Below are 26,758 nucleotides of genomic sequence, written 5' to 3' on the forward strand. Positions count from 1 at the left end.
AATTATTTCTGTATCCAGTATAGAAATTTTACATACACTCTTAATAAACGATGAATAATTTACTTATTTATACTTTTAATTTTAACTAATAACTTCGTATTCTGAAATTAAATAATAAGACGGTTGAAAGTGACAATTGTTTAATTTCATAGTAACTATACATTTGTATTCATTTTGGAACGAAATTATTAATCTGACATTGACAATAAGCAGATGATTCCGTTTTCCGTCATCATTATTTAATAAACAACGCATTGAATAAGTATTTTTATTTTTTAATATCGCTTTATATAAAAAATGACAAAAACCGCCGATAACGTGAACCCACTCGTTTATGAAAAGGGTTCAGCGCGCGAAATTACGTCGACGGAGCGTGATGAGGATATTTTAGATGAAATAGACGAACGTGAAATTTTCGACTTAATACGTAATATAAATGATCCTGAACACCCATTGACTCTCGAGGAACTTCGTGTGGTGGAACAACAGAATATATTCATAGATAATAAAGAAAATTTAGTGCGTGTTTACTTTACACCTACGATACCGCATTGCAGCATGGCTACTCTTATTGGTAATGTTATGACTAATACATAAAACTGCAGTCTGTGAACTTGGGTTCAAAGAATTGCAATTCTTTCGAGAATTCCCAGTAGCAGCTGGTAGCAGAGAGCGTTTACACTCCCGTGACTTGCATTGCCAGTCGCTCGGTTTTGTCATCCCATCAGACTATGACAGAGAATAGGGGGTTTACTTGCATTTGCACACACAATGGTGCATAATAATTTTCTCAATTAAATCCTATCATATTTAAACATAATTAGGTACATAACATAACTAAGGCATTGTAAGTTTTATTACACTGAACAGATTTTGATGAAAAACCAAATGACACTGTAGAATACTTGGTATAATAATTAAATTACTTTCGTTTGTATTACCTTAAATTGTTATAATTTGGAGATTACCACAGACAGAGACAGATATAATAGTTGTGTTGGCTTAGGTAACTTACAATTAGCCACATTACCTAAGCAAAGGCAATTATATCGAAATCACAGACCAGTTATAGTTTTTTTAATTATTATTACATTTACATCACAAACATGTGATGGCTTTAGGTTATGTTTGGTTTCTTAATTTATATAAAATGTTTGTTCCAATTTTAAAATTGCAAAATGAAATGGATGTTGTATATGAGAAACTTATATATAAGAAACTTGAGACATTTATTTAATTAAATTAATTTGTAATGATGAATCTGTTTACATCTATTTCCAGGTCTGTCGATCCGTGTCCAGTTGTTACGAGCTCTGCCAAGTCGTTTCAAAGTGACAGTCGAAGTTTCAGAAGGTACACACATGTCGGAGCATGCGGTGAACAAACAGCTGGCGGACAAAGAGAGGATTGCCGCCGCTTTAGAGAATAATAACTTAGTACAGATAATTAACCAATGCATTGCAAGTTGTTGATTATAAATTTACTTGTATGTCTGAAGGCTGAGCTAAGAGGGGAACGTTTTGAGGAGAATGTTCGAACGGGTAATTGTAATGCTGGTGGATACAAATATGATTGTGGATAATTCATTCGAAACATTTATGTTTCTTTATAAATCATGTGACCAAAAAATAAAAGACGAATTATAAAATTCGATTCGTCTTTCAATTTTTGTTGTTGTTTTTGTATTTACATGTATTTGAGCAATGATTGTCGAATAAAAATCCAAATAAATTTTATTATTTGATCTGTACACCTCGTTACCGTTTTATTATTTTATTAATTATCTGTTTAAAACCACAGATTATCTGGAAGAGGTCATTCTCTTAGAGATAAGACCGCCTTGTAAATTAATAGTTTTTGTTCGTTTATAACTGTATGATTCGGTTACACTTGGTGTACAATATATTCTAGTATATTCTATTCTAATCAACGTGAGCATAGTTGCTTTGTGGCAATGTCTTAGATGCGACTCAATCAGAGAAATCAGTCATAAATATTTTGGTGATATTTTCTGTCTCACTCTTGTATAATAAAAAAAACCCGCTGAGTTTCTTTCGCCGGTTCTTCTCAGTGCTTGGTGTTTCTTTTCCGAACCGGTAGTAGTTTCTAGTTTGACTATCAATAAGCAAGAGTAATGCTTCAATGATGAATAAAGCATTCTGATCTTTGTTTTTTTTATATACAAATTAGATTTTTTATATAACATGTTTAAAATAATAATAAAAAATTGTTTATCAAATGAATTTTTATTATAAAATTTCAATAAATATACAAATAAAAAAAGTTTTGCAAAATGTTTTGTCCTTGTCTGGCGCGAATGACTTGTGTGGAAAGAAAGGGACAGGTTACGTTTTTATTTGGAATTGTTGGCTTTCGTTTCATTCTTGATGTCATCATATGATGATTGATTCTGAAATTAAAAACAATAATATAATAATAATATATAAGTAACAGCCTGTGAATGTCCCACTGCTGGGCTAAGGCGTCCTCTCCCTTTTTAGAACGTGTGAATCTTAACCGACGATCGTGGGTTCAAACCCGGGCAAGAACCACTGAATGTTTCATGTGCTTAATTTGTGCTTATAATTCATGTCGTTCTTGACGGTGAAGGTAAACATCGATAGGAAACCTGCATGTGTCTGATTTCACTGTAATTCCGCCACATGTGCATTTCACCAACCCGCATTGGAGTAGCGCGGTGGAATACTCCAAACCTTCTTCCAGCAGTGGGACATTCACAGGCCCAGAAAGTGATAACGAAGGATGTGCGTCATAGTACAAGTACTTTACAAGTCATAGAGTTCTGAACCATGATACATACCTCCCATAAATCGTCCTCCCAGCTCGGGAACATTTTCTTGAAAGTCGAGGGCTCCTTCCCTTGTTTCAAAGTAACGACAATGGCGGAGTCAACAGTCCGCTCTAAGCCGTCATCTTGGATGTATTCCTATAAAATAATTGTCTTATAATATTAAGTATTTATTTCAAACTAAAAAATCCATACGATTGTTAGTTACAATTTTCTTAGATTAAGTTAGTTGATACAGATAATATAATAATAATTACTGGTAGTAGGTACTTTATTCACACACGGCCACCTGATCCCAAACTACCCTAAAGCCCTGAAGGGCCTACTAATATTATACACGTAAAGGTCTTGACGTCGACGGTATCCTAAGCCGAGGTTCGAACACACAAGAGGCGCCCTTAGAACACGCGTATTCTAAGCTCTTAAGAGGGCTCCCAACATCCGGCTGAGTATCTTAAAGACTCGCCCGTCGCCCGGTAACGCTGTCGAGGCCATTTGAGCCAAAAGCAACAAGTCATTTCGAAAAAAAAACGCGAAGGTTGATCGATATTTTTTACTCTTTCGCACAAAAACTACTGAAAGGATTTAGATGAAATTTGGAATAGGGATAGCTCATATCCTGACTTAAAACAGTGTTTACTCCCGAAGTAATCGGAGGGGCCGAATTACGAAATAATAACTATATTATATGTATAGATGTGAACAGTGTCACATCTATACATATAATAAATCTGTAACTCATCGCTACAGACAGCGAACGGAACGGAAGATATATGAGTAAAACTATTACTGGAGGCCATTATCAACGCAATATAATTTAAAATAATGACCGTCAGATTTTTGTCTGTGCGTTTGTGCACGCTAATCTTAGAAACCACTTAACCGATTTGAGTGCGGGTTTTACGTAAATACTGTATATACAAATAATATATGTGTTTTAACTATTATTTATTTAAATTAAGCTGTAATAATTAATATTTTGCACCGAGTTAGCGACATACTGTGTGTTTTAAGGAATAAAAGCTATATAATAAAAAGGGATAGAATTATTACTTGGAATGCCAATAGATGTTGAAATTGGACAAATATATTTAATAGTTTCAAGTTTTCACTTCTATCGCATGGGCAATGATGGAAGTGAAGGTAGGATATGATGTGAGGTGAGGTATGATATCTACCAAAACGGCCAAAAGCACTACCCCCAAATATTTCTCAATCCCCTAAAGTTTGACGTAAGCATAAATTTATAAAACTTACAGTAATAATGTTCAATCTGGCTGTCTTCACACGTTCAGGGATGTTGGTTCCCAGCCACACATAAAGCTCCTCGCCATTGTCGAGGACATATGCACCGTCATCAGACAGATCCTTGAAGAAAATATGATATCTGGTTAAAAACATTGAATCTCAAGATATACGATGAACGAATAATCAAACTCTGTAAGAACTCGAAATAATTGTGATATGTCAGAATGTGATATGCGATATTGACCGTAAAAATTATAACATTTCAAGGATAAATGCATCAAAACAGTATATCAACGTAAAACGCTTATAAATATTTAACGGGTGAGGTACGAAGTTACGAAGCCGAGATGGTCCAGTGGTAAGAACACGTGAATCTTAACCGATGATCGTGGGTTCAAACCTGGGCAAGCACCACTGAATTTTCATGTGCTTAATTTGTAATTATAATTCATCTCGTGGTTAACGGTGAGGGGAAACATCATGAGGAAATCTGCATGTGTCTAATTTCACTGGAATTCTGCCACATGTGTAGTCCAACAATCTGCATTGGAGCAGAGTGGTAAAATAAGCTCCATTCCTTCTCCTTAAAGAGGGAGAGGAGGCCTTAGCCCAGCAAGTTGGACATATCTCTAGTAACAGCCTGTTACTAGAGATATAAAGTAACTTATAGAATTGTTGTTTTTTTTTATCATCAAATTATCACAAGGCTAGTCAAGTTTCCAAATGAGAAATTAATAAGACAATACGGCCTTTTCTTACCGCCTGCGTGAATTCTGGTGGTAGCTCTTCAAACTTGATCTTCCCAGAGGCGGTGACGGTGACGGCGGTGAGCGTGGGCGGTGTGGTGACACGTCGGTTTACGTTGAGCTTCCAGCGAGTGGAATCCTCTTTTTCATCAGGGGCACCACCTACCATATGGAATAATTTGAATCGCCGTTTTCCATTAGCCATGATGAGCCAGTAGTAAGCGTTTTTTGAAGTTGCATTTATTTTCTAATTTTAATAATCTATATATGTATTATTTATTGTGAATATATAATGACGAGCATATGGGCCACCTGATGGTAAGTGGTCACCAACGCCCATAGACATTGGCATTGTAAGAAATGTTAACCATCACTTACATCGCCAATGCGTCACCAACCTTGGGAACTTAGATGTTATGTCCCTTGAGCCTGTAATTACAATGGCTCGCTCACCCTTCAAATCGAAACACAACAATACCAAGTATAGTAAAAACAGCAGTTTTACGGTAGAATATCTGATTAGTGGGTGGTACCTACCCAGAAGAGTTTGCATAAAGCCCTACCACCAGTGTTTATATAGTGATAATTATACCAAACCCGTCCCAGTCTAAGAATATAATGTTACCCAAACGCTGATTTAAATCGTTTTGAAACAAAAAATGGAAGGAGGGGTGTAATAACTTGCCCAATAACTCCCAGAACTCCTCGGGCTCCTCTCCCTCTTGCACTTCCGTGACTTCTTTCTCGTCTCCTATCAGCAGAGATACGAAACCCTTGGCGGCTTCCTGTTCTTTATCGTTTGACTCCTGAAAAGTAATTGAGGTGACTTTTAAGGTACAGCAACAGTCTGTGAATGGCCCACTGGCTATGTCATTTAAGTCATTGCAGATTGGGGGATATACATGTGGCAGAATTTCAGTGAAATTAGACACATGCAGGTTTCCTCACGATGTTTTCCTTCACCGTCAAGCACGAAATGAATTATAAATACAAATTAAGAACATGGAAACTCAGTGATGCTTGCCCGGGATCATCGGTTAAAATTCACGTGTTCTAACCACTGGGCCATCTCGGTTTTGTAATAATGTAAGCGTAGTATTATAAAAAAATAATAATAAGAAAATAACAAACAACAATATCGTTAATTAGGGTAAATACTAAGAAAAACTAAGTAAAACGATAAATAGCATTGACAACGTAATTGTATGTTCGAAGCACTCAAAATTCACGCCAAAAGTAATATTCCTTATCTGTGACGGGCGATGACGCACTTTTCTTTTGTTTTTAAATATTTATTGACACAAGAAATTGATACATTCGGTCGAAGATTGTTAAGGCTATTTAATGAATAAAAATAAAAATCTAAATAACATTCGTTTACCTTCCCAATCCATAAGTACACTTTGTCAGCAGTCTCCAATATAAATACATCGTCATCTTCCAAAGAACTTGAAGTTTCTTCAACTTGGGTCGCTCGCATGTCACCCCCTAATTTCGTACCTTCAACCTGGAATACGGAGGATTATGAAATAATATATAAAGGTCCACTTAGCAATATATATAATAATAAACAAAGGTTATGTAGACATTGCACATTTATATACAAAGTGTCATACTTACACAACCATTTAGTAAATAAGCAATAACCAAGTGATATATACAGACATTTGTATAATATATAAGATTAAAATAAAAAAAACAAAACACACGTTAAAAATTTATAGCAAAAACACGCCGTCTAAATGATAGTCCTGTGGCATTGTACCCAAGACGCTGTCACTATTGCCTCTCTGCACCGCTAGACGCAGCCTTTGAGCTAAATAAGCGCCAGCTCTTGGGTCTCCAGAAGATAAGTGATATCTAATATATTTATATTCAAAAGCGTTTTATAATTTAAACACTATTTTTATTTACTAGATGTTTTAAAATACATACACTATTTTTTTTAATGTTTATATTATTAAATTATGTCGAAATATCTAGTTATTTGATTTCATATTCTAATAAAATAAGTCTTCTTTAGAATGATCTTGAAAAATACTGAAATGATCTTGAAATGTTTCCCAACACCACGAATCAACAATTAAATATTACAGTTCGCGTGAGTCATTTATTTATTTATTTGGATATGCTTTGCATTTACTTAAAGCTATATATGTACAACCAATTATAAAAGAACATACAATTCCCAACCATAATTACGAAAAGAGATAATTTATGTACAAATAAAAATAAAAAACAGAAATAATTATTTTTCTGGCTTTGTGCGAGCTCGTCTGGATAGGTACCACCCACTCATCAGATGTTATACTGCAAAACAGCAGTACGTTGTATTGTTGTGTTCCGGTTTGAAGGGTGAGTGAGCCAGTATAATAGGCACAAGGGACATAACATCTTAGTTCTCAAGGTTGGTGGCGCATTGGCGATGTAAGCGATGGTTAATATTTCTTACAATGCCAATGTTGGTGATCACTTACCATCAGGTGGATATGCTCGGCCTACCTATACTATAAAAAAGTAGACTAATTAAATTTTAAAACGAATTAAGTTTTATAAAATCATGTAATCGTGACCCAATAACAGATATCAATCACAGGTAAGTAATTGAAGTACATTAACAACTCACTTTGAAAAGTCGAACGCCATCATCGTCGAATGATTTCTTGAAGTTTTCACACTTGTATTCACTATCTTTATCACCGCACAGTATCATGAGTTGCCCTGTAAGAATATAATAATAATAATAATGTCCTCCAGACCGATCACGGCGGCCAATCTCAAGAGAGATTAGCCAACTACACAGGAGATATTATAGTGCACAGGTGTGTGCGCAAACACAGGTGCACTCTCTATTCCCTAACTCTCATAATCCAATGGGATGGTAATACGACACGACCGGAAAAAGTTCAGGCGCAGGACAACGGCTTTACGTGCTTTCCGAGGCACGGGAGTGTACACACTTCCAACTTCTAGATTCCGGGCTCCTACTGAGAATTTTGTGGCAGAATAACCTAATAACTTTTTATTGGCCTGACCTGGGAATTGAACCGAGAACCTCCGGGTCTGCGGCCTTACATCAAGCCACTAGACCAAAGAGGCAGCCAAGATTATTTACATATAAATATATACCTAAACAATTTAATATTGCAATGGAAGCAAATGAAAACGAATACACGTGGCAGAATTTTAGCGAAATTAGACACAAGCAGGTTTAATCACGATGTTTTTCTTCACCGTCAAGCACAAAATGAATTATAAACACAAAAATAAATAGAAAATAAATTACATAACAAACAACAAAGTACATAAGTAATAAATAAATAGTACATATATGTACCTTTGAATATGTTTAGGAAGTGCCTTATTTCCTTTCCTTGTGGTATCTTCACCATTGTCACATTTCCCTCCAACTCCTCTTCGATTTTAGAAATGGCTTCCACACCAGCTAGTTTTGCTTCATCGTCAGCGTCCTTGCCCTGAATATTTAATAAATATGTAACATCATTAAGAGCCTCGACGGTATGGCATCGGACTTATAAATACCGCGAGGACTTTATGGTGCCCTGGTTTGGGCTAATGGATTTTTTTTGTTAATCAATTAATTGTTGTGATAGTTCCTGGAACACCAGTTCCGTACCTCGAAAAGAATGTCCAACACCAGATTTAGTTGTAGATTTGCCGTTCTCCGTATTTTGAGGTATAGATAATGCACGTGTGTGTACACACTTGTGCACGATAGAGATTTAGACGAGCCGGTTGGCGTTGTTGGTTACTTGCCTTTCACACCGAAGGTTGTGGGTTCGATTCCCACCCAGGGCAGACATTGGTGTGCATGAACATGTCTGTTTGTCCTTAGTCTGGGTGTAATTATCAATATAAGTATGTATTTACAAAAGAACAGTAGTATATCATATATATATCAGTTGTCTGGTTTCCATAGTACAAGCTCTGCTTAGTTTAGGATCAGATGGCCGTGTGTGATTAATGTCCCAGGATATATGGACACAGTTACTCTCCTTTAAAAATGACCGCTATGAACAAAATCAGGACTAAGGACAAACATATTGGTGTTACTGTGCTCGCCACACTTTCGCGTTTCTATCTTTAACAGCTAAGATTGGATGATAAGTATTTTCTGTTCAGTTGGTTAGTTTTCCTAGAGAAAAGCCATAATGGAAGAAAACGGTCAGAAGGACAACGTCATACTATTTTGATACGTGTGTCTTTGAAATGCTATGATTATAACGGTCAATATCGCATATCATTCTCTGACATTTCACGACCGTTTTCCGAGACGAGTTTCGAGTAGTTCTTACAGAATAGCCCTATAGATTTGTTTCAGTAAACTTACGATCCACAGATAGACAACAGTTGCGTCTTCGTCGTTCTCATCCTTGTAATCATATTTCACGGCATACACTTCGCTTTGGTAGAGTTTCGGAGCTTCTGCTTGACTTTCTGTTATATCTTCTGCTTCCTCTGCAGCCCTGGTAACATTTTTGATTATAAGTATTTTTTTTACATTATAATTGACTGACAGATGTATCCAGGTATAGCCTAAACTACTGGGATTAGCACCATGAAAATTTGCATACGGGTTCCTTTTAAACAATAGATTAACACTAAGGAATGATTATTGAAATTTTAACCTCTAAGGTAACTAATGAAGGAGATGAAAGTTTGTATGAAAATCGTTTATTTTTAAAGAAATATCTTTGGTAATTGGTATTTAGCACTTCTGAATTAGGATGCGAACTAAGCCGCGGGTAAAAAGCTAGTTACTAGTATATCTATAATAATAATGAAGATTTTTTTTAATTCAGATTTTTAAACTTCGACTTTTACATCGCTAAGCCCGTAAACAATAAGGCTATTGACATTTAAGTAAATAATAAGTATTAAATTTAAATAATATTATTCTTAAGTATATCCTTGGTCAAAGTGAAATCATCTCATGTCGTATTTATGTTTTGACACGTATAAAAGCCGAGATGGCCCTGTGGTAAGAACGCGTGAATCTTAACCGATGATCGTGGGTTCAAATCCGGGCAAGCACCGCTGAATTTTCATGTGCTTAATTTGTGATTATAATTCATCTCGTGCTTTACGGTGAAGGAAAACATCGTGAGGAAACCTGCATGTGTCTAATTTCACTGAAGTTCTGCCACATGTGAATTCTACCAACCCGCATTGGAGCAGCGTGGTGGAATAAGCTCCAAACCTTCTCCTCAAAAAGAGGAGAGGAGGCCTTTAGCCCAGCAGTGGGACATTCACAGGCTGTAACGGTAAGTATATACTATATATTTGTAGTGTTCGCTCGCATATTTTTATTTATACGTGTTAGCTGTCCTTCTCCTCTCATGACGATCGGTTGAGTAGTTTAGACGTAACAAGCAAAGAGACCAACTCTCTTTCGCATTTGAAACAATATTAGTAAGGTAACTAAACTTCAACTCTCAGTCTCCATTATGGAGACTCAATGTCAATCAAAATGAAGATCAAGCTCAGTGGCGTGCCATTGGAGAGGCCTATGTCCAACAGTGGAAGACGAATTGATGATGATGATGATGAACCAAACTTACCTGAAAATGGTAAGAGTTCCAGTACCCTGATCTGGCATGTAACTTCTGGCTGCTGCACTTTTTCCAATGAATTTAGCGACCGCTTCCGTGTCGTCAGCGTCACCAGAAAAGTATCCGCTTTCTGTAATCAATTAATTCAATCGAGTCACCTTTATCCATTTACATTACTTGGTAGGGATTTGTGCGGCTTCGCCCGCGTCATAATCGAAAATCCAGTTAAACGAGATAACCTCCCAAAATATGTCAATTATAACAAAGAAGAAGTATATTGTGAATATTTTTTATATTCACAAGACTGCAATCAGACACGACCGGAAAGAGTTCAGGCGCAGGACTAACAGCTTTTTATTGACCCGACCTGGGAATTGAACCCAGGACCTCCGGGTCTGCGGCCTTACATCAAGCCAAAAGACAAACGAGGCAGTAATAAGTATTACTACTCTACAATATATCGCTGCTCGCTAATATTATATTTTATATTCATTTTAAAATTACTTCAGTGTTCAAATATTATAAAACACAGCTAAATAATGATTTTTGTCACAATTACCTACTAATATAACAGAAATAGACGCGCCACAAAAATTCCTGATGATAAGTGGTCACCAAGCCACATAGACAATGAAAGCATTTTTTTTTTTCCTGAGTGAATGTGTGCTGTTGGCCCTATTGACCTTTACAGCGTCACCGGGCGTTGGGGCGAGTACTAGACTCCGCCTTGAATTTCGAGCCGTCTCGGGCTCTACATGACGTCCATCCTGAGGATGTCTCCTACGAGATCGCACCTCGGCTCAGGACGTAGTCGGAGGGGAGGGAAGCGCTTCTGTATGAAGCACCATACTAGATCACGACCGATTACGTGATGTCGCAAATCTGGGACCTCGTTTCCGCCGGCGGAAACGGTGTATGTGTGTCTTGTGTAGTGTTTTCCCTACGAAGGGAGCGTTTGCGACAGTTATGCTGTCGTCTTTGTCATCAAGGACGTGCATTGGACGCCTGAGTCTGTGCGGGAGGTTACCTCTGAGGGAAGTATATGAGCAGGCCTGTGCTATCAGCGGATTGCCGTGTCGTTTAGCTCTCTCAAAATACGCCGTAGAGAGCATCTTGAGATACTTGGCGATCGAATCGATTTTGAAGTCCTTGTGAAGGTCAACGTTACGTACGACGTATGAAGGTTTTGTACAATGTCGTCTTATTTCTAAGGGACATTTTACTCCTCCCACATAGCATCACATACAGTCTTCCTAGTACGAACGCTGCCCTGTTACGTACCCTTTTGATGTGGGACTGGAAATTGAGTCTCCTATCGAGTATGACTCCTAAGTATTTAACTTCGGATTTCCACGGGATAGGTTGGTCGAACAGGGTTATGTTTCCCGGGTTGGCCATATGATTCCTAATATATGTAGGATTGCGGGTGAAGTGTACTGCTACACTTTTATCCGGATTAACTTCGATTCTCCACTTCCGGAACCAATCGCCTAGTGCGTTGGCCGCGGATTGGAGACGCTTTGTCATGACTGCCGTCGAAGGCGTGGTTGTATATAAGACGGTATCGTCCGCGAAGAGGGCTAAGTTAACCCTTTGGGTTGGGTTTGGAATATCATTCGTGAATAATGAATAGAGTATCGGGGATAGTGCGGAGCCTTGAGAGACTCTTGCCCTGATGGGGCGAGGTGATGACAAGGTGCCTTCAACTCTGTAGCGGAAAGTACGATTCGTCAAGTAGTCTCGTATGATGAGAACGAGTCTGTCTGGCAATCCGAGAGTGTATAGTTTATATAATAAACCATTGTGCCAGACTTTGTCGAATGCTTTCGCTACATCGAAGAATAGGGCACCCGTCGAGGTGGTTCTACCAATGGCGAAACCCTTAAGTATGTCTTCCGTTAGGCGGTGGACCTGATTGACGCACGAGTGCCCGGCTCTAAAGCCGAACTGCTCGTTAATTTGAATCTGATTGGCCTCTACGTGGGCTTTGATTCTTGCGAGGATAACTCTCTCGTAAACCTTTCCGAGAGTGTTGAGGAGGCTAATGGGTCGATAGCTCGTGGGTTGATTCCTGGGTTTCCCTGGTTTAGGGATTCCTATGACTATGGATTCTTTCCATTGGTCTGGAAAGGAGCATCCTGCCAGAAGGGCGTTGAATATTAGCACGAGAAGTGCTATTAGTTGTTGCGGGAGGCGCTTAATGGCTTTATTACTGATCCGGTCCGCACCGGGCGATTTTTTGACTTGTAATTTTTTGACTATCGATTCGATCTCCTCGACTGATGTCGGTGACAACGGTTCGTCCGTTGGTGGCACAGAGCTGATGTTATCTATTAATGTGTCGACCTTTAAGAGGTGTTCCGGGTCTACCGCTTGGTTGCTCGGTGAGCATTGCGTTTCTAAGCTATCGGCTAAGCACTCGGCCTTATCCAAGTCGTCTGTTGCGGGCGGGAGATTCGGGCGTAACAAAGGAGGCATGGTCGCGGCTCGTTCGCCTTTGAGGGATCTCGGCATCGTCCAGATCGCTGTGTGCGATGGCTTGATTTCCCCTAGGCGAGTACCGTAATTATCATCACGGAATTCGCTGAAACGGGCTTTGACGTCCCTCTGAAGGGCCCAGAGTTTCCTCCGGTTTTCTGGTGATGGAAAAGCGTCATGAGCTCGTGTGGCGGCGTTTTTCTGCGTGATAAGATCTTTTAAGTCTTCAGGGAGCTCCCAACGCTCGTTAGGGCGAATTTCGACCTCCCTGGAGCACATGTCTATTTTGTCATGTATGTGGGTCGTGAGTTTAATCGCGGCCGCTTTTGCAACGTCTACTGTGTCAATTTTGTCTGGGATATCTTTTAGAGGCTGAGAATCTAAGGACTGGACTTGCTGTGTAAATTTATGCCAGTCGATAATCGTTTTAATAGGACGGTTAAGTGGATCATCCGGCCCTAGCTCTACTAAGACTGGGCGGTGATCTGAGTCTAACTCGGATAGTGCCTCGATTGAGCGTAACTGCAAGGTCAATAACACTATATCGAGTACGTCTGGTTTATCTCTGCGGTTCTCCGAGAGTGGGAACCGAGTGGGTGTCGTAGGAGCAATGACGACAAAATTGTGCGACATATGGTGAGACAAACGATCTAATGTTTTACCTCTAGCATTTGTTTGGAGTGAATTCCAGTTGGGGTGTTTACTGTTTAGGTCGCCGGCTAAAATGACCGCGCTACCCATTGATAGAAGTGACTTAAGGTCATTTTCTAGGAGTTGTTTCGTCGGTGAGAGGTAAACAGAGGCTAGGATAATGGGCTGATGGCCCGTCATACTTAGCTGACAGATTGACGCTTCAATGTTGGTGAGCGGTGGGGTGTCGAGTGGCAGGCAGTGAAGTGACCTTTTATAGTAAATAACCGTACCCCCTTTAGCGGAGATACGATCGTTTCGGATGATGCGGTAATTAGCGATGTTCGGATCGCGAACGTTGGGTTTGAGAAACGTCTCTTGCACTAGCATGACGTCGACGGGATGGTTGCGTAAGAAATCGCGGACTAGATCGATTTGTTGGATAAGACCGTTTGCTTTGAACGTTATGACGGTCAGGGCGCGAGGCTTTATCCTAGCGTTGGCCATTGAGCTTGGTGAGTGCGTTCATCTGAGTGAACAGCGATGCATATTTTACGAGCAGGCATACAAAGTTACCTGGGTCTGCCGAGTACTCATCCAAGAATTGTTGGATGCCATCTAAGTCAATTTTGCCGCATAACGTGGCAAATTGTTTTAGGTTCGCCGTGTCCCGTTCTTGGGAACGCGGCTGTTGACTGTAGTTTGCGCGCGGCGCAAGTGGACGCGGAGGTGCCTCTGTGGTCTTACGGACCATAGGCAGTGGTTTTTCCCAAGCGCCTTTGTTGGTAGCCTGACGGGCTCGCGTGGGTGCCTTAGGGGCTCGTGTGGGTGTCTGAGGAGCACACGTGGGTGCCTGAGGGGCTTTCGTAGGTGCGGGAGCCTGAGGGGCTCTAGTGTGTGGTTGAGGAGCGGCGGTGGGCGCCTGAGGGGCTCTCCCCGGCCGTGAGGCGGTCCGTCTAAACCGCTTTTTCCCCTTCGGGCTGCGTTTGCGCGGCGCCTTGGGACACCCGCGATAATTCGCGGGGTGGCCCTCGGTTTTGCACAATACGCAACTCGGAGGGGCTTCAGGGACGGGAATTTTCCTCCCACCGCACTCGGAAGTTAACTGGCCCTCTAGACACTTGACGCATCTAGGATTGGCAAAACAATGCCGCGCGGAATGCCCGTAGAGTTGGCACCGATGGCACTGGCCAGGGGTGCCGCGGCTGCGGGGAGGTTCCAGCTTGAAGTCGGAACACTGAAAGCAAAAAGGCCGCGACATTTACTATTTACAGAGAACACAACGTTAGCGCGATTTAACTACGTACAGCGCCATCTAGTTCACAGCGAGTGTATTGAATAAATTACATGTTTTATGATACTAACTTATTCATCCACACCCAGGGCATACCGATCGACCGATTAGATTTTTGAAGACTTCTGATACTTACAGAAACTTTCATATTCTATCGCAAAACAGCAGTACTTGGTATTGTTGTGTTCCGGTTTGAAGGGTGAGTGAGCCAGTGTAATTACAGGCACAAGGGACATAACATCTTAGTTCTCAAGGTTGGTGGCGCATTGGTGATGTAAGCGATGGTGCGTTGGTGACCACTTACCATCAGGTGGCCGAAATGCTCGTCCGCCTTCCTATTCTATAAAAAAAAAAACTTACTAGTCTATGGGACCCGCCGCATGACTCATTACTTTCCAATACTTGATTGCGCGTCCGGTAAAAATGTACTTTACTTCTTTAATTTATAAACGAACTTATTTGTTTCTTAAAATAAGTGTTATAATAAGTGGATACATACTGCCTACATTCTATTTTCATTTTCATTTCAAAATGTTATAACAAATAATGCGTTTCTTTAATTAATACGTGATTCATATTAGTTTTGTTTTTTCAAAATGAAACACCTAGACAATTTTAATGAACTTTTATTCATACTTTGCAGGCGACTTGACAGAGTAATATTACCCATTATTCAAAACCTATATGATTTTCTAATAATAGTAACAAAACTTTAATAAATACGAATACTTCTAAATACTCGTACGTAGTTGTTTTTGAAACAGGTTTTTTTTTACACGTACGCGTAGCCGTAAGACTCAGTACCAGTAGTCAGTACGTAATTTGTCTCATCACTAGTTTCAATTTCAATTCATTATTATAAAAAAAATGCTGAAAAACCAATTTTATCACATAATTAATTTAACACGGGCGAAGCAGCGTACTTAGATATAATAATCTACTAATATGAAAAATCATAAACTACACAGTATTATACGAATATTATACCAATATTATTACTATCATCATAAATAGTATTCGTAAAATATAAATAAATATATACCTATATATATACTTTAGTCTTAAAACGGCGCTTGTTATAAATAACGCGCCACAAAAATTTCTGATGATAAGTGGTCACCAAGCCACATAGACAACGGATGGAGTAAGCTGCGACGTTTTAGTATTTCGAGAAAGCACAACGTTAGCGCGATCTAACTACGTCCAGCGCCATCTAGTTGACAGCGAGTGTACTAATTGAATAAAATTACATGTTTAAGTCAGTAACTTATTCATTGACACCCAGGGCATACCGTTCGACCTATAAAATTGTTTTTTTTTTTTAATATACACAATGTTATTAAATGAACTCTCTTATAACATATAGATATGATTTAGATTTTCACAAATGCACATCGTTAGCGCGCTTCAAGCTTACGGCGCCATCTAGTTATTCACGAACGTATTAGTTACACACAAACGGCGCTTAAATGGACTAGACAATGGCTGAGAATGCAGGGATTAGCATGGTACTTTTTTATTAAATATCCTACGAACGTGATATAACCGTAACGGCAGTGAATAGTTTCTTTTATATAGTCCACAATCCTTATTTCGATTCTCGTTTCGAATAGTAATTTAAATGTAATATTATTTTATTAATTATAGTTGAGGCGTATTTGTCGTCACAGATAAAAAACACTACGTAAAAAATAGCAGTCTGTCACAGACATAAGTTATGATCTACAGCTCTGGCTGTTATTTATATAAGAGTAAATACTAATAAAAAAACATTAATCGTTTAACACTGTTTTGTTACACATATAACTATTGAATAATAATAATAGAGACAGTATTATAATATCTTTAAGGAATCATAGTAATTCAAAAAGAAATATCATTTAATTGAGTATAATTTTAGTGTTCAGGTATTCAATATGTCTTGTTTTTACAGTAATTACATTTTTTTTTGTTTAATAGTGTGGGTCGGTGGTAACCTAAGCCCTTAACGTAAAAATCTATAATAAAATTAAAACAAAAATATTAACTTAAGACTTTTAGAAATACATAGATACTTATATTATTATTAAAGTAATAAAATTAATAATGACCTTATTGAAAACCTCGAATAATCAGACATAACGATTAAAGATCTATGAAAATACAAATTGAGATTAAAAAATATATGGCAGAAGGTCACTCTATTCCAGAAAATCAGGACACTGCGATTCAGAAGTTGATGTATTTCGCACATCGCCATCTGTCGGCTAATAGCCGCAACATATATTATAACGACAAAAATACGTAGGTGAACTTAATTTTTTTATAACTTTTGATAAACAACCAATTTTGATGACTTAATAATTCAATCATTTCAATTTGTATTTTTAGTTGTTTTAAAGATTACCCTGGGCAAACTTAGAACTCTGCTATCATAAAGTATTATATAAAGCTTATTTCAATAGCATTAGGATTAGAGAACAAACAAACGTTATATTTACATATGTATTACATGCGATTTTCTTATAGCTCAGCTATATTAAGCACTAACAGTAAAGTACAGTAACAGCCTGTTAATGTACCATTGCTAGGCTAAAGCCTCCTCTCCCTTTTGGGGAAAAGGTTAGGAGTTTATTCCACCACGCTGCTCCAATGCGGGTTGGTAGAATACACATGTGGCATAATGTCAATGATATTAAGCACATGCAGGTTTCCTCACAATGTTTTGCTTCACCTTCAAGCACGAGATGAATAATAAACACAAATTAAGCACATCAAAATTCAGTGGTGCTTGCCCGGATTTGAATCCACGATCATCGGTTAATATTCACGCGTTCTAACCACTAGGCCATCTCGGCTATTCTCGGCCATATATTGAGCCCAAAGACTTAATTATTCTATTTTTTATTTATATCAACTTTAATTTACTTCCAAAACTCCGTACACAAGGTCGCTGGTATTCAAAACGTATTTTTTTCACAAGTACATATGAAAACCATAGAATATGCTACTTATATAAGCACTTTAAAATCTTAACTGTTTATATATCTTTAGCCTTTTTATTTCGATATACATTGAATGCAAATAAAGTTATTTATGTAAATGCATACCGATATCTGAAGCAATAGACTTGACGGAACCACTGGAAGGCATGACCGAGTCCCAATCATGGAAGTATTGCTTGAAAGTACTACTTTCAGCGCCCTCTATAACTCTCGTTACGTGCATCTGAAATTGTCACGAAGAAAATATAATCTTCTCTAAGGGATGATGCCAGGATTTGTATGAACTCTGGGTGCCTCTAATAGACAGGTGTCATATTGCTGCCGCGTTTAATAAACTTGGTATTGTTGTGTTCCGGTTTGAAGGTGCGTGAGCCAGTGTGATTTCAGACATAAGGGACGTAACTTAGTTCCCAAGGTTGGTGGCGCATTGGCGATGTAAGCGATGGTTAACATTTCTTACAATGCTAATGGGCGTGACCATGTACCATCAGGTGGCCCATTTGCTCGTCTGCCTATCTATAATATATATATTTATTGAAAATAGATCTGTACATCTCCTCACCGCTTTATTTATCTCATGTCTTCCATCAAAAGGTTGTCCGGAAGAGATCGCTCTTTTAGCGATATACCGCCTTTTGTACAATAATAGTTTTTGTGTTTATAATGGTATGTTTCTGAAACTCTTTTGGTGTACAATAAAGCACATCTATTCTATTCTAAGATTAAAAATTTGGTGCCATAGTAACTTTTGATCAGCTCAAAAATACTTATCCAACGATGTTTTATAGCTATTGGAGGGTGGGACCAAAATTGGTATCGTTCTTTACATTACGGTAACAGCCTGTGAATGTCCCACTGCTGGGCTAAGGCCTCCTCTCCTTTTTGAGGGGAAGCTTTGGAACTTATTCCACCACGCTGCTCCAATGCGGGTTGGTGAAACACAAATGTGGCAGAATTTCAGTGAAATTAGACACATGCAGGTTTCCTAACGATGTTTTCCTTCACCGTCAAGCGCGAGATGAATTATAAACACAAATTAAGCACATAAAAATCTCTTACCCAAGCAGGATATTCTTTAGCTTCTAAAAACTTCTGTACAATATCATTATAATTCTTCTTAACGTCTTCTTCCACGTCATTACCAAGCCATATGTAAATACCTGAGCACGGGGTATCCAGAATAAACACGTCCTGAAAGTAAAAATTATATAATTTATTATTAGGAATATTTTTCTTAATATATATGTCAGAGATAATAAATTTAAGCGGGTAAACGACGCCACTAATTTTATTAGAATAGCAATACCACACAACGTGATTGACTTCTTATGGGTTACTGGTTGGTTGTCAGACGTCAAGTGTGAAAAATATAAGACGGGTGCCTATTTTATTGTACAGCCGAATAATGGAAATATAAAATATGATGGTGTATCTATCAGTAGCGCGTGTGAGTTTGTCTAGCGACCCCCTTGGTCTCTTGGTCTCTTGCTGTCAGGACAGCGCCAGTGCCGGACGTGCGCCAGTGCGCACTGATTTAATAAAATCAACATATTGGACGACAGTGGCGGCCATTTAAATCCATTGAATCCGCGACATATATAAATCTTCTGTACGTGCGTTTGTCACCTAACTCCTCCCAAGCCACTGGACCGATTTGGATGAAATTTTGTATATATATATTTCAATGGGTGATGGTTTGAAAACACGATTGGACCCGGTAGGCGGCTGTCGGTATGTCATCAAATGAAAAAAATGTCTGTATTGCAGGACGACGTCTGCCGGGTCCACCCAGTGTATATGTAACAATAAAAAATATATATATCCGATTGGCTTTTGTTGAAGTGTGAGTAAGGTCTGTGTCAGATACCTCGTGAGAAACAACATGTGAATTTTATTTTATTACGATCTCCAACAAGGACTACACATCGCAAGCTTACGTTACACATTACACTGGTTATATGCGTGTTTCCCTCTATGATATAAAATCACAGCATCCATCTTATACAGGGTTACAGGGTAATATGTCACGATCCTTTTAAAGGGTTATAGTTCAGGACAATAGCTATCAAATGACCCCCAAAATGCTTATGCAAAAGTGTATCGTTTTCGAGTTATTAATTTTTTAATATTTTTTTTATTTAAAGGATGTTTAAGATTCTAAAATTCAATAAAAAAAAAAATCAACGTATTTTCCCTATTTTTTTTTTTGTATTTCTTGCTAGGGTACATCCTAGTTAATAATAACCAGTTATAAAACAAAAACAATCTTCAAGCATTTTTAAATTACAGATCCAAAACTGTACAACTTTTCGATTTTTAATTTTGATTCTTTAAGTTACTCGCAATTTTTTTGTAAAAATCACCATGGCTCTTATCGTGCGGTATAACTAACAGCTAATATTAATTATACGATTTAAATTAAAAACAACAAGTTGAAAATAATAAAGAAGTAAAACAAAAAAACTTCTTATACTAAGCAATAAGTACTTAATTAATTTTGAAAAAAAGTAAAATAAAAATAAAAAATACACTAAATACGATAAATAAGTCAAAATACTAATTGAAATAATACACCGGTATTGTTCCGTTTTGAAGGGCGAGTGAGTGTAGTTTTTTTTTTTTTTTTTTTTATAGAATAGGAAGGTGGACGAGCATATGGGCCACCTGGTGGTAAGTGGTCACTAACTGGGAACTAAGATTTTATGTCCCTTGTGCCTGTAATTACACTGGCTCACTCACCCTTCAAACCGGAACACAACAATATCAAGTATTGCTGTTTTGCGGTAGAATATCTGATGATGATACATGATGATGAGTTACAGGCACAAGGGGCATAACATCTTAGTTCCCAAGGTTGGTGGCGCATTGGTGATGTAAGCGATGGTTAATGTTTATTACAATGCCAATGTCTATGGGCGTTGGTGACTTACCATCAGATGGCCCATTTGCTCGTCCTCTTACCTATACTATAAAAATAAAAAATAAAATTAAAATTACGTTGCAAACATTTTTACGTTGAAGGTAGATAGACTGACAAATAGGCCATTTGATGTTAGGTGGTCACCACCGCAATTGGCGATGTAAGAAATATTTACTATTCCTTGCATTGCGCTATCATACTTGAAAACCTTTGTTTTATTATATCCCTTGTGCCGGTAGTGACACTGGCTTACCCTTCAAACCGTAACGCTACAATACTGTCGCTGTTTAGCGGTAGAATATCTGATGAGTGCGTAGTACCTACTTAGGGCTTGTACAAGGCCTTATGTAGAGAAATTGACAACTTCTATTATGAGAATATATGTAATTAAGTTTAACCGAAATTAGGATTTTGGTTCACCTCGGAGCTAAGTTGCTTCTGTTTGAATGGCTTGCTTAATTCTTCAAGTTCCAATTCATCACCCAGGGTCACTTTGTAGAAGTAGACGGTTGACGCACTAGAGCGTGTGAAGGTCTGCGAAATAAAGAACGCGAACGTAAATTATCAGACATAATTATCATTAATATTATAATAATGACATTTAATTTATACACACATGGAGTGATTTCTTACATAATATAATAATTATCTATAATTAATTGTCTATAATTTATTCATCTTTTTTAATTTTTAGTTAAGACATAATTAGGTTAGTATAGTCTTATCTTAAGGTCAATGTTGTTTACACCTGTAATGATTTATTCACCTAGATTTAATACCCTGTATCTAATGCTAAGTGAATGTGTTAGTGATAAGTCGATGGTGTAACTATTTCCAATAAATAAATAAATAAATAAATAATATTTCAAATAAAAATTCTAAACAAATACATATTTTCGAATCGGTTGTAGATATTTGACAATGATTATCAGCTATCAATAGTATTTTAATTTTACTCTTCGTTAATAGATGGCGCTAGTTGTATTTTGCATCGCGCTTTAACTATTTATATTTGTAAGTACTTAAGGCTTGTACTATTTAATAATATGCTATTCCATTAAAAGCATAAATGTGGAATTGTGAGACAATGTTCAATATATCATGACATTGATCCTTGTCTCTCAATTCGCACTTATGCTTTTGATGGGATTTATTTTTGTATTTGAAATTATCTAGAATACTAAGAGTATGCTAGATAATATATATCTATATATATATATATATGTATGTATATATATATATATATATTTTCATATTCGCCGGGTTGGGAAATGACTACTCCACCTGATGGTAAGTGGTAGTAGAGTCCAAACGCGACGACGGCCAGTACAGTCGGGAAGAATGTCCTGTACTAGCCGTCCCCGCCTTGCCGGCCCGCAAGATGCCTCTTCAAGCCTCGTTTGAAGGAACCCGGGTTGTAAGAGGAGGGGAACACGTGAGCTGGTAAGGAATTACATTTTTTGGTAGTGCGAAAAAGAAATGAGTTGCTAAATTTCTTTGTGCGCGATGGAATTGATGTCACAGTTAGGCGGTGACATCGAGAACCAGCTCGCGTGGACTTAAGAAGGAAGGGGGAAGCAGGAATTAGAGAGAATAATTCCGCAGAGCACTCGTCCTGATACAGTCGATAGAAAGCGCTCAGTGCTGCTAATTCGCGACGCAATTGTAAAGGTTCAAGGGTGTTTGTGACCTTTACGTCGCCAATAATGCGTACTGCACGTCGCTGCAACCGGTCCAAGGCCTCCAGTAGGTACTTAGCGGAGCCATCCCAAAGGTGCGAGCAATATTCAACGCAAGACCGTACCTGTGTTTTGTATAACAGGCACAGTTGTTGTGGCGTGAAAAAACGCCGCACCTTGTTCAGAACTCCGAGTTTCCGTGAAGCTGTTTTTATAATAGCCTCGATGTAATCCCTTGGACTAAGGTGCACCTTGCAAGGTGATAATTGGACTCCTTCAAAACTTCTTTTGTTGGAAAAATTAATGGAGGTGCCTGGTTGAAAGGAATGCGGGCACCTGATACCATTTTTAATATAGCCTGTGGTGGATTTAAGGCGTCCCACTTCTTTGTAAAGAACCTTAAACAACCCCCTGCATAACCATTCGAGTCATTTACTTTTAAAATTTTGTTTACTTTGTCTGTGGCTTTTACGTCCCCACTTTTGACTTGAGCCTGAATTGTTTTGGTTGCGATGATCCCTGGAATCTTTTTTATCCTTATGTATAACGGTGGCATTGGTTCCCGACTTTGCAGAGCGAAAACGAAAATTCTTGTCTTTGGAGGTAGATGGGCTATGAGACAAAAGCCGAGTAGTTGTAGAAGTTGTGGATGCAGAATATTGTTTCTGAAGTTTGTCCACCTCCCCTATTTTTTGCGCATAAGCAGATAAAGGGTTGAACATATATTCGGCCGAAGGGGGTATTTTTCTATGTCTTTATTTTTATAAGCTTAACAATAGCACGACGACGAAGTTCCAATACCTCTGCACGTTTTCCGCAGATTATTTGAAATATATCGTGTGATACACTTTTATAGGGCGAATCGCTACCGAAAAGTTCTTTCATTTTTGCATAAATAGATGAAGGCGAGAGCTGCGATTGGTTTTCTGCCGACCAATCAATGAGAGACTGTAAAGCTTGATTTACAGATTCATTTGGAGCTATGACAGCGTTGGATAACGCTGCAAAACTACGCTCCATTTGAAACCAACGTAGTGGAGCATTAGGATCATCAAATTTTCGCAATTCTTCATTTACTTTTAGTTCCATGAAACCAGGGAAAGCGACGTACTTCTTTTGTTTATCGGTATAGCGCACAGAATTCCAGTCTTCTGAATCCAAACGCGAGCGAGCGGTTCGAAGAACAACGCAACAATGACGAAAAATTATGGCGGCTTGTGGAACTACACTTTGCAAAATAAGTTGAGGGCGCCACTGAACAGTCACTTTTGGAGTGAAAACGGAGACATCTAGCGGCCAGCGGCGAAACGAGTACAATGTACTCTCTCATAGTCAGACACCAGGACGCCCACCGAACCCACCAACACCACCACAACCCCGAGGCCCGTACCTTCACTGGCCTAGGCCAGTTAGGAGGACCGAACTCTCTTATAATGGACTTCCGACGTCAAACGGAACACATAATAACCGTTTGTGGTGTGTTTATGAAATTTAGAACACATATGTATCTCGCAGGTCTCAATACTTAAGCCAAATTTGACATGTTTATACGAAATAATTTTTGAGTTATTAGGGCGTCAAAAGTGGCTCCAAATGGTTCGTGTAATCTAGTAACGTCACGAAACCGGTCGCGACATAGCATGGTGCTTAGGAGCACTAGCCACTCCACCGACTACGTCCCGAGCCGAGGTGCGATCTCGTAGGAGACACGCTCAGGATGGACGTCACGCGGAGCCCGACCCGGCTCAAATTTCATTGTGGAGTCTAGTACCCGCCACAACGCCCGGTGACGCTGTAAAGGCCAGTAGGGCCAATAGCATACATTCACACAAAAAAATGATAGGTCAATAAAGCAAAGCTATCTGACCAGCAGTACATAGACTCGGTGGTAGATATTTGATAATAATTATAATTATTTATTAAAAATATTATTTAGATTTCACTATTTGTTAATAGATGACGCTAATTGTACTTTATATCGCGCTATAACATAAGGCTTGGCCTATTTTAAGTTATAAAATGAAAAAATAATAGTGCTATCAAACCAGCGGTACACAATACATATTCAGTGGTCAAATTATAAAGTAGTTTAGTAGTATCGGGTAACCCCATACAGTCTACAAACTTTAAAGGTTACCTGTTACTGGTTTAAAGGTTACCTGTGTATCATCGTCATCGATCAGTTCGTCCTTGGAACCGGAGCCCAGAGCCTCGAAGAACTGAGCGTAGTCATCATCGGACGAGAATTCGTCTGAATTATTTTATAGATTAAAATTAATAAATATCACGTGGTAAAATTTAACAATATTTTCGACTATGCTTTTTAAAACCGAGATGGCCCAGTGGTAAGAGCGCGTGAATCTTAACCGATGAACGTGGGTTCAAATCCGGGCAAGCACCACTGAATTTTCATGTGCTTAATTTGTGATTATAATTCATCTCGTGCTTTACGGTGAAGGATAACATCGTGAAGAAACCTGCATGTGTAATTTCATTGAAATTCTGCCACATGTGTATTCCATCAATTCGCATTGGAGCAGCGTGGTGGAATAAGCTACAAAACGTACTCCTTAAAAGTGAAAAGAGGCCTTAGCCCAGCAGTGGGACATTAACAGGCTATTACTGTATAGATTAACAAATTACCAATAATTTCAATAGTCGCCCTTCCATTATGATAGTCGTCACGCAATTTGTTGGCAACGCTGATGATTTTTCTCTTTTGCGTTGCCTTGGCGCCTTCTGGAACCAGCACGAAGATGTCATGGTCTACTTCTAGGATGAAACAGTGGTCTCTGGTCAGTGATGAAGCTTCTGGGGGCACCTGGAATATGGTTTATATTACTTAAAGTAATTTATTAGAAGTTCGTATCTTGAAACGTTAATAGTAATGGCCTAGTGGTTAGAACGCGTGAATAATAACCGATGATCGTGGGTTCAAGCCCGGGCTTCATCAAAATTGAAAACAAGATACTCACCAGGTAAAAACTTGCCCGGGTAAGCACCACCAATTTTCACGTGCTTAATTTGTGCTTATAATTCATCTCGTGCTTGACGGTGAAGGAAAACATCGTGAGGAAACCTGCATGTTCCTAATTTCACTGAAATTCTGCCACATGTGTATTCCACCAAGCCGCATTGGAGCATCGTCGGGGAATTAGCTCCTAAAACCTTCTCCTCAAAAAAGAGAGGAGGCTTTAGCCCAGCAGTGCACTGGCTGTTAATTTACTTTTTAGTTAAACTTGTAAATCTAAATAAAAAAAAAATACCATAAGTCGTTAACTCGATGATAATTCTTTTTTAATAAAAGCGCGGGAAAACTATTTTTTATCTTTATCGCAAAGCAATAAATATTACGTTATGAAATAGATTATCTTTTTAGCAAATGGGATACGATGTAAAAATTGAGATCAGCTTACGGCTTGCCATCTTTTGAGTCTTTTGAAGGCTTTTGAAGGATATTACTGTTTTTATTTTACTCTTTAGTGGTGCTACCACCAAGTGGCTGTGCAAGCTAGGTTGGTACCATCCAATCATCAGATAACACCAAACAGCAATATATAGTGCCAGTACAGACAAGGGAAATAACACCAGTTCCCAAGGTCGATGTATTGGCGATGTACCCCATCAGGTGGCGCTTTTGATAGACCACGTACGAATTTAAAAAAAATGAAATACCTCTTCAATCCTCATGTTATCACACCCAGATAACTTAAGCAGTCTTTTCTCAACGCCAGCATTCGTTTCAACTTCCTTAAATCCCGATTCGTTGCCTCCTTCCAAATATCTTATAGCTGTAAAAGGATGGATTAAACTTTGACTGAATCCAAATACAAGTTTCAAGAGAAATATCTATTTGGGGGCTTGGGGGCAACTCGTATGACGGTCAACGGCTTGACGCTCTCTTAAGCTGCCATGCCGAATCTCCGTCGCTGCTCTCAACTCCTTCATGTGTGCGTCACCTCGTGTTTATTCTAATATTATAAATGCAATAGTAACTACGTCTGTGTGTCACGCTTTCACAGCTAAGCCAATGGACCGATTTTGACGAAATTTGGTATGAAGTAAGCTTGAACTCCGAGGAAGGATATAGGATTTTTTTCATCCCCTACCCCGAACACTTATATAACCCCCACTTTTTTTTTCAAGGGCCTTTATAAGCAGCCTATATGTCGGCCCCATCGTTACACGCTAAATTGAATAAAAAAAGTCTCAAAAACTAAGACTAATTCAGTTTGAAAGAATCACTAACAAATTCATATATAATATCTTCCTTTTCTTCTTTTTCGCGAGCGACGATTAGTACAATATAATTCGTTGCTAAATATTACTATAATAATGAGTGTTATTTATTTTATCAACGAAACTATGATTTTATTTAATTTACTCCATTTATGTAT

The 26,758-nt window shown here is 38.5% G+C and overlaps 2 protein-coding genes across 2 annotated transcripts in view; one reads left to right on the forward strand and one right to left on the reverse strand.

Annotated features, from left to right (window-relative positions):
- Window positions 1-221: 221 nt before the first annotated feature.
- Window positions 222-1,758, forward strand: LOC126780139 (MIP18 family protein galla-2). The gene is made up of 2 exons (XM_050504412.1): window positions 222-574; window positions 1,282-1,758. Exons 1-2 carry the CDS (start codon window positions 298-300, stop codon window positions 1,470-1,472), a joined length of 468 nt encoding a protein of 155 aa, XP_050360369.1. The 5' UTR covers window positions 222-297; the 3' UTR covers window positions 1,473-1,758.
- Window positions 1,759-2,188: 430 nt separating this feature from the next.
- The window catches only part of LOC126779916 (gelsolin-like), a 32,784-nt gene continuing 8,214 nt past the window's right edge, over window positions 2,189-26,758 (reverse strand). The window contains exons 4-19 of the mRNA XM_050504102.1: window positions 26,037-26,152; window positions 25,005-25,182; window positions 24,521-24,612; window positions 21,103-21,216; window positions 18,822-18,953; window positions 17,868-17,985; window positions 10,386-10,506; window positions 9,155-9,290; window positions 8,141-8,279; window positions 7,430-7,524; window positions 6,185-6,310; window positions 5,489-5,609; window positions 4,817-4,965; window positions 4,067-4,177; window positions 2,822-2,947; window positions 2,189-2,410 (exon numbers count right to left, since the gene is read on the reverse strand). Of these exons, the coding sequence (XP_050360059.1) occupies window positions 2,354-2,410; window positions 2,822-2,947; window positions 4,067-4,177; window positions 4,817-4,965; window positions 5,489-5,609; window positions 6,185-6,310; window positions 7,430-7,524; window positions 8,141-8,279; window positions 9,155-9,290; window positions 10,386-10,506; window positions 17,868-17,985; window positions 18,822-18,953; window positions 21,103-21,216; window positions 24,521-24,612; window positions 25,005-25,182; window positions 26,037-26,152 (1,931 nt within the window). The 3' untranslated portion in view covers window positions 2,189-2,353. The remainder of the gene's footprint in view (window positions 2,411-2,821; window positions 2,948-4,066; window positions 4,178-4,816; window positions 4,966-5,488; window positions 5,610-6,184; window positions 6,311-7,429; window positions 7,525-8,140; window positions 8,280-9,154; window positions 9,291-10,385; window positions 10,507-17,867; window positions 17,986-18,821; window positions 18,954-21,102; window positions 21,217-24,520; window positions 24,613-25,004; window positions 25,183-26,036; window positions 26,153-26,758) is intronic.

This window comes from Nymphalis io, chromosome 30 (assembly GCF_905147045.1).
Source record: "Nymphalis io chromosome 30, ilAglIoxx1.1, whole genome shotgun sequence".
In the NCBI taxonomy this organism is placed as follows: domain Eukaryota; kingdom Metazoa; phylum Arthropoda; class Insecta; order Lepidoptera; family Nymphalidae; genus Nymphalis; species Nymphalis io.

Excerpts from the sequence above, each read along its gene's own strand:
- LOC126780139 (XM_050504412.1), top strand. The coding sequence starts at position 298 with ATGACAAAAACCGCCGATAACGTGAACCCACTCGTTTATGAAAAGGGT. Across the intron at positions 575-1,281 it reads CAGCATGGCTACTCTTATTG|GTCTGTCGATCCGTGTCCAG; the intron begins GTAATGTTATGA and ends ATCTATTTCCAG.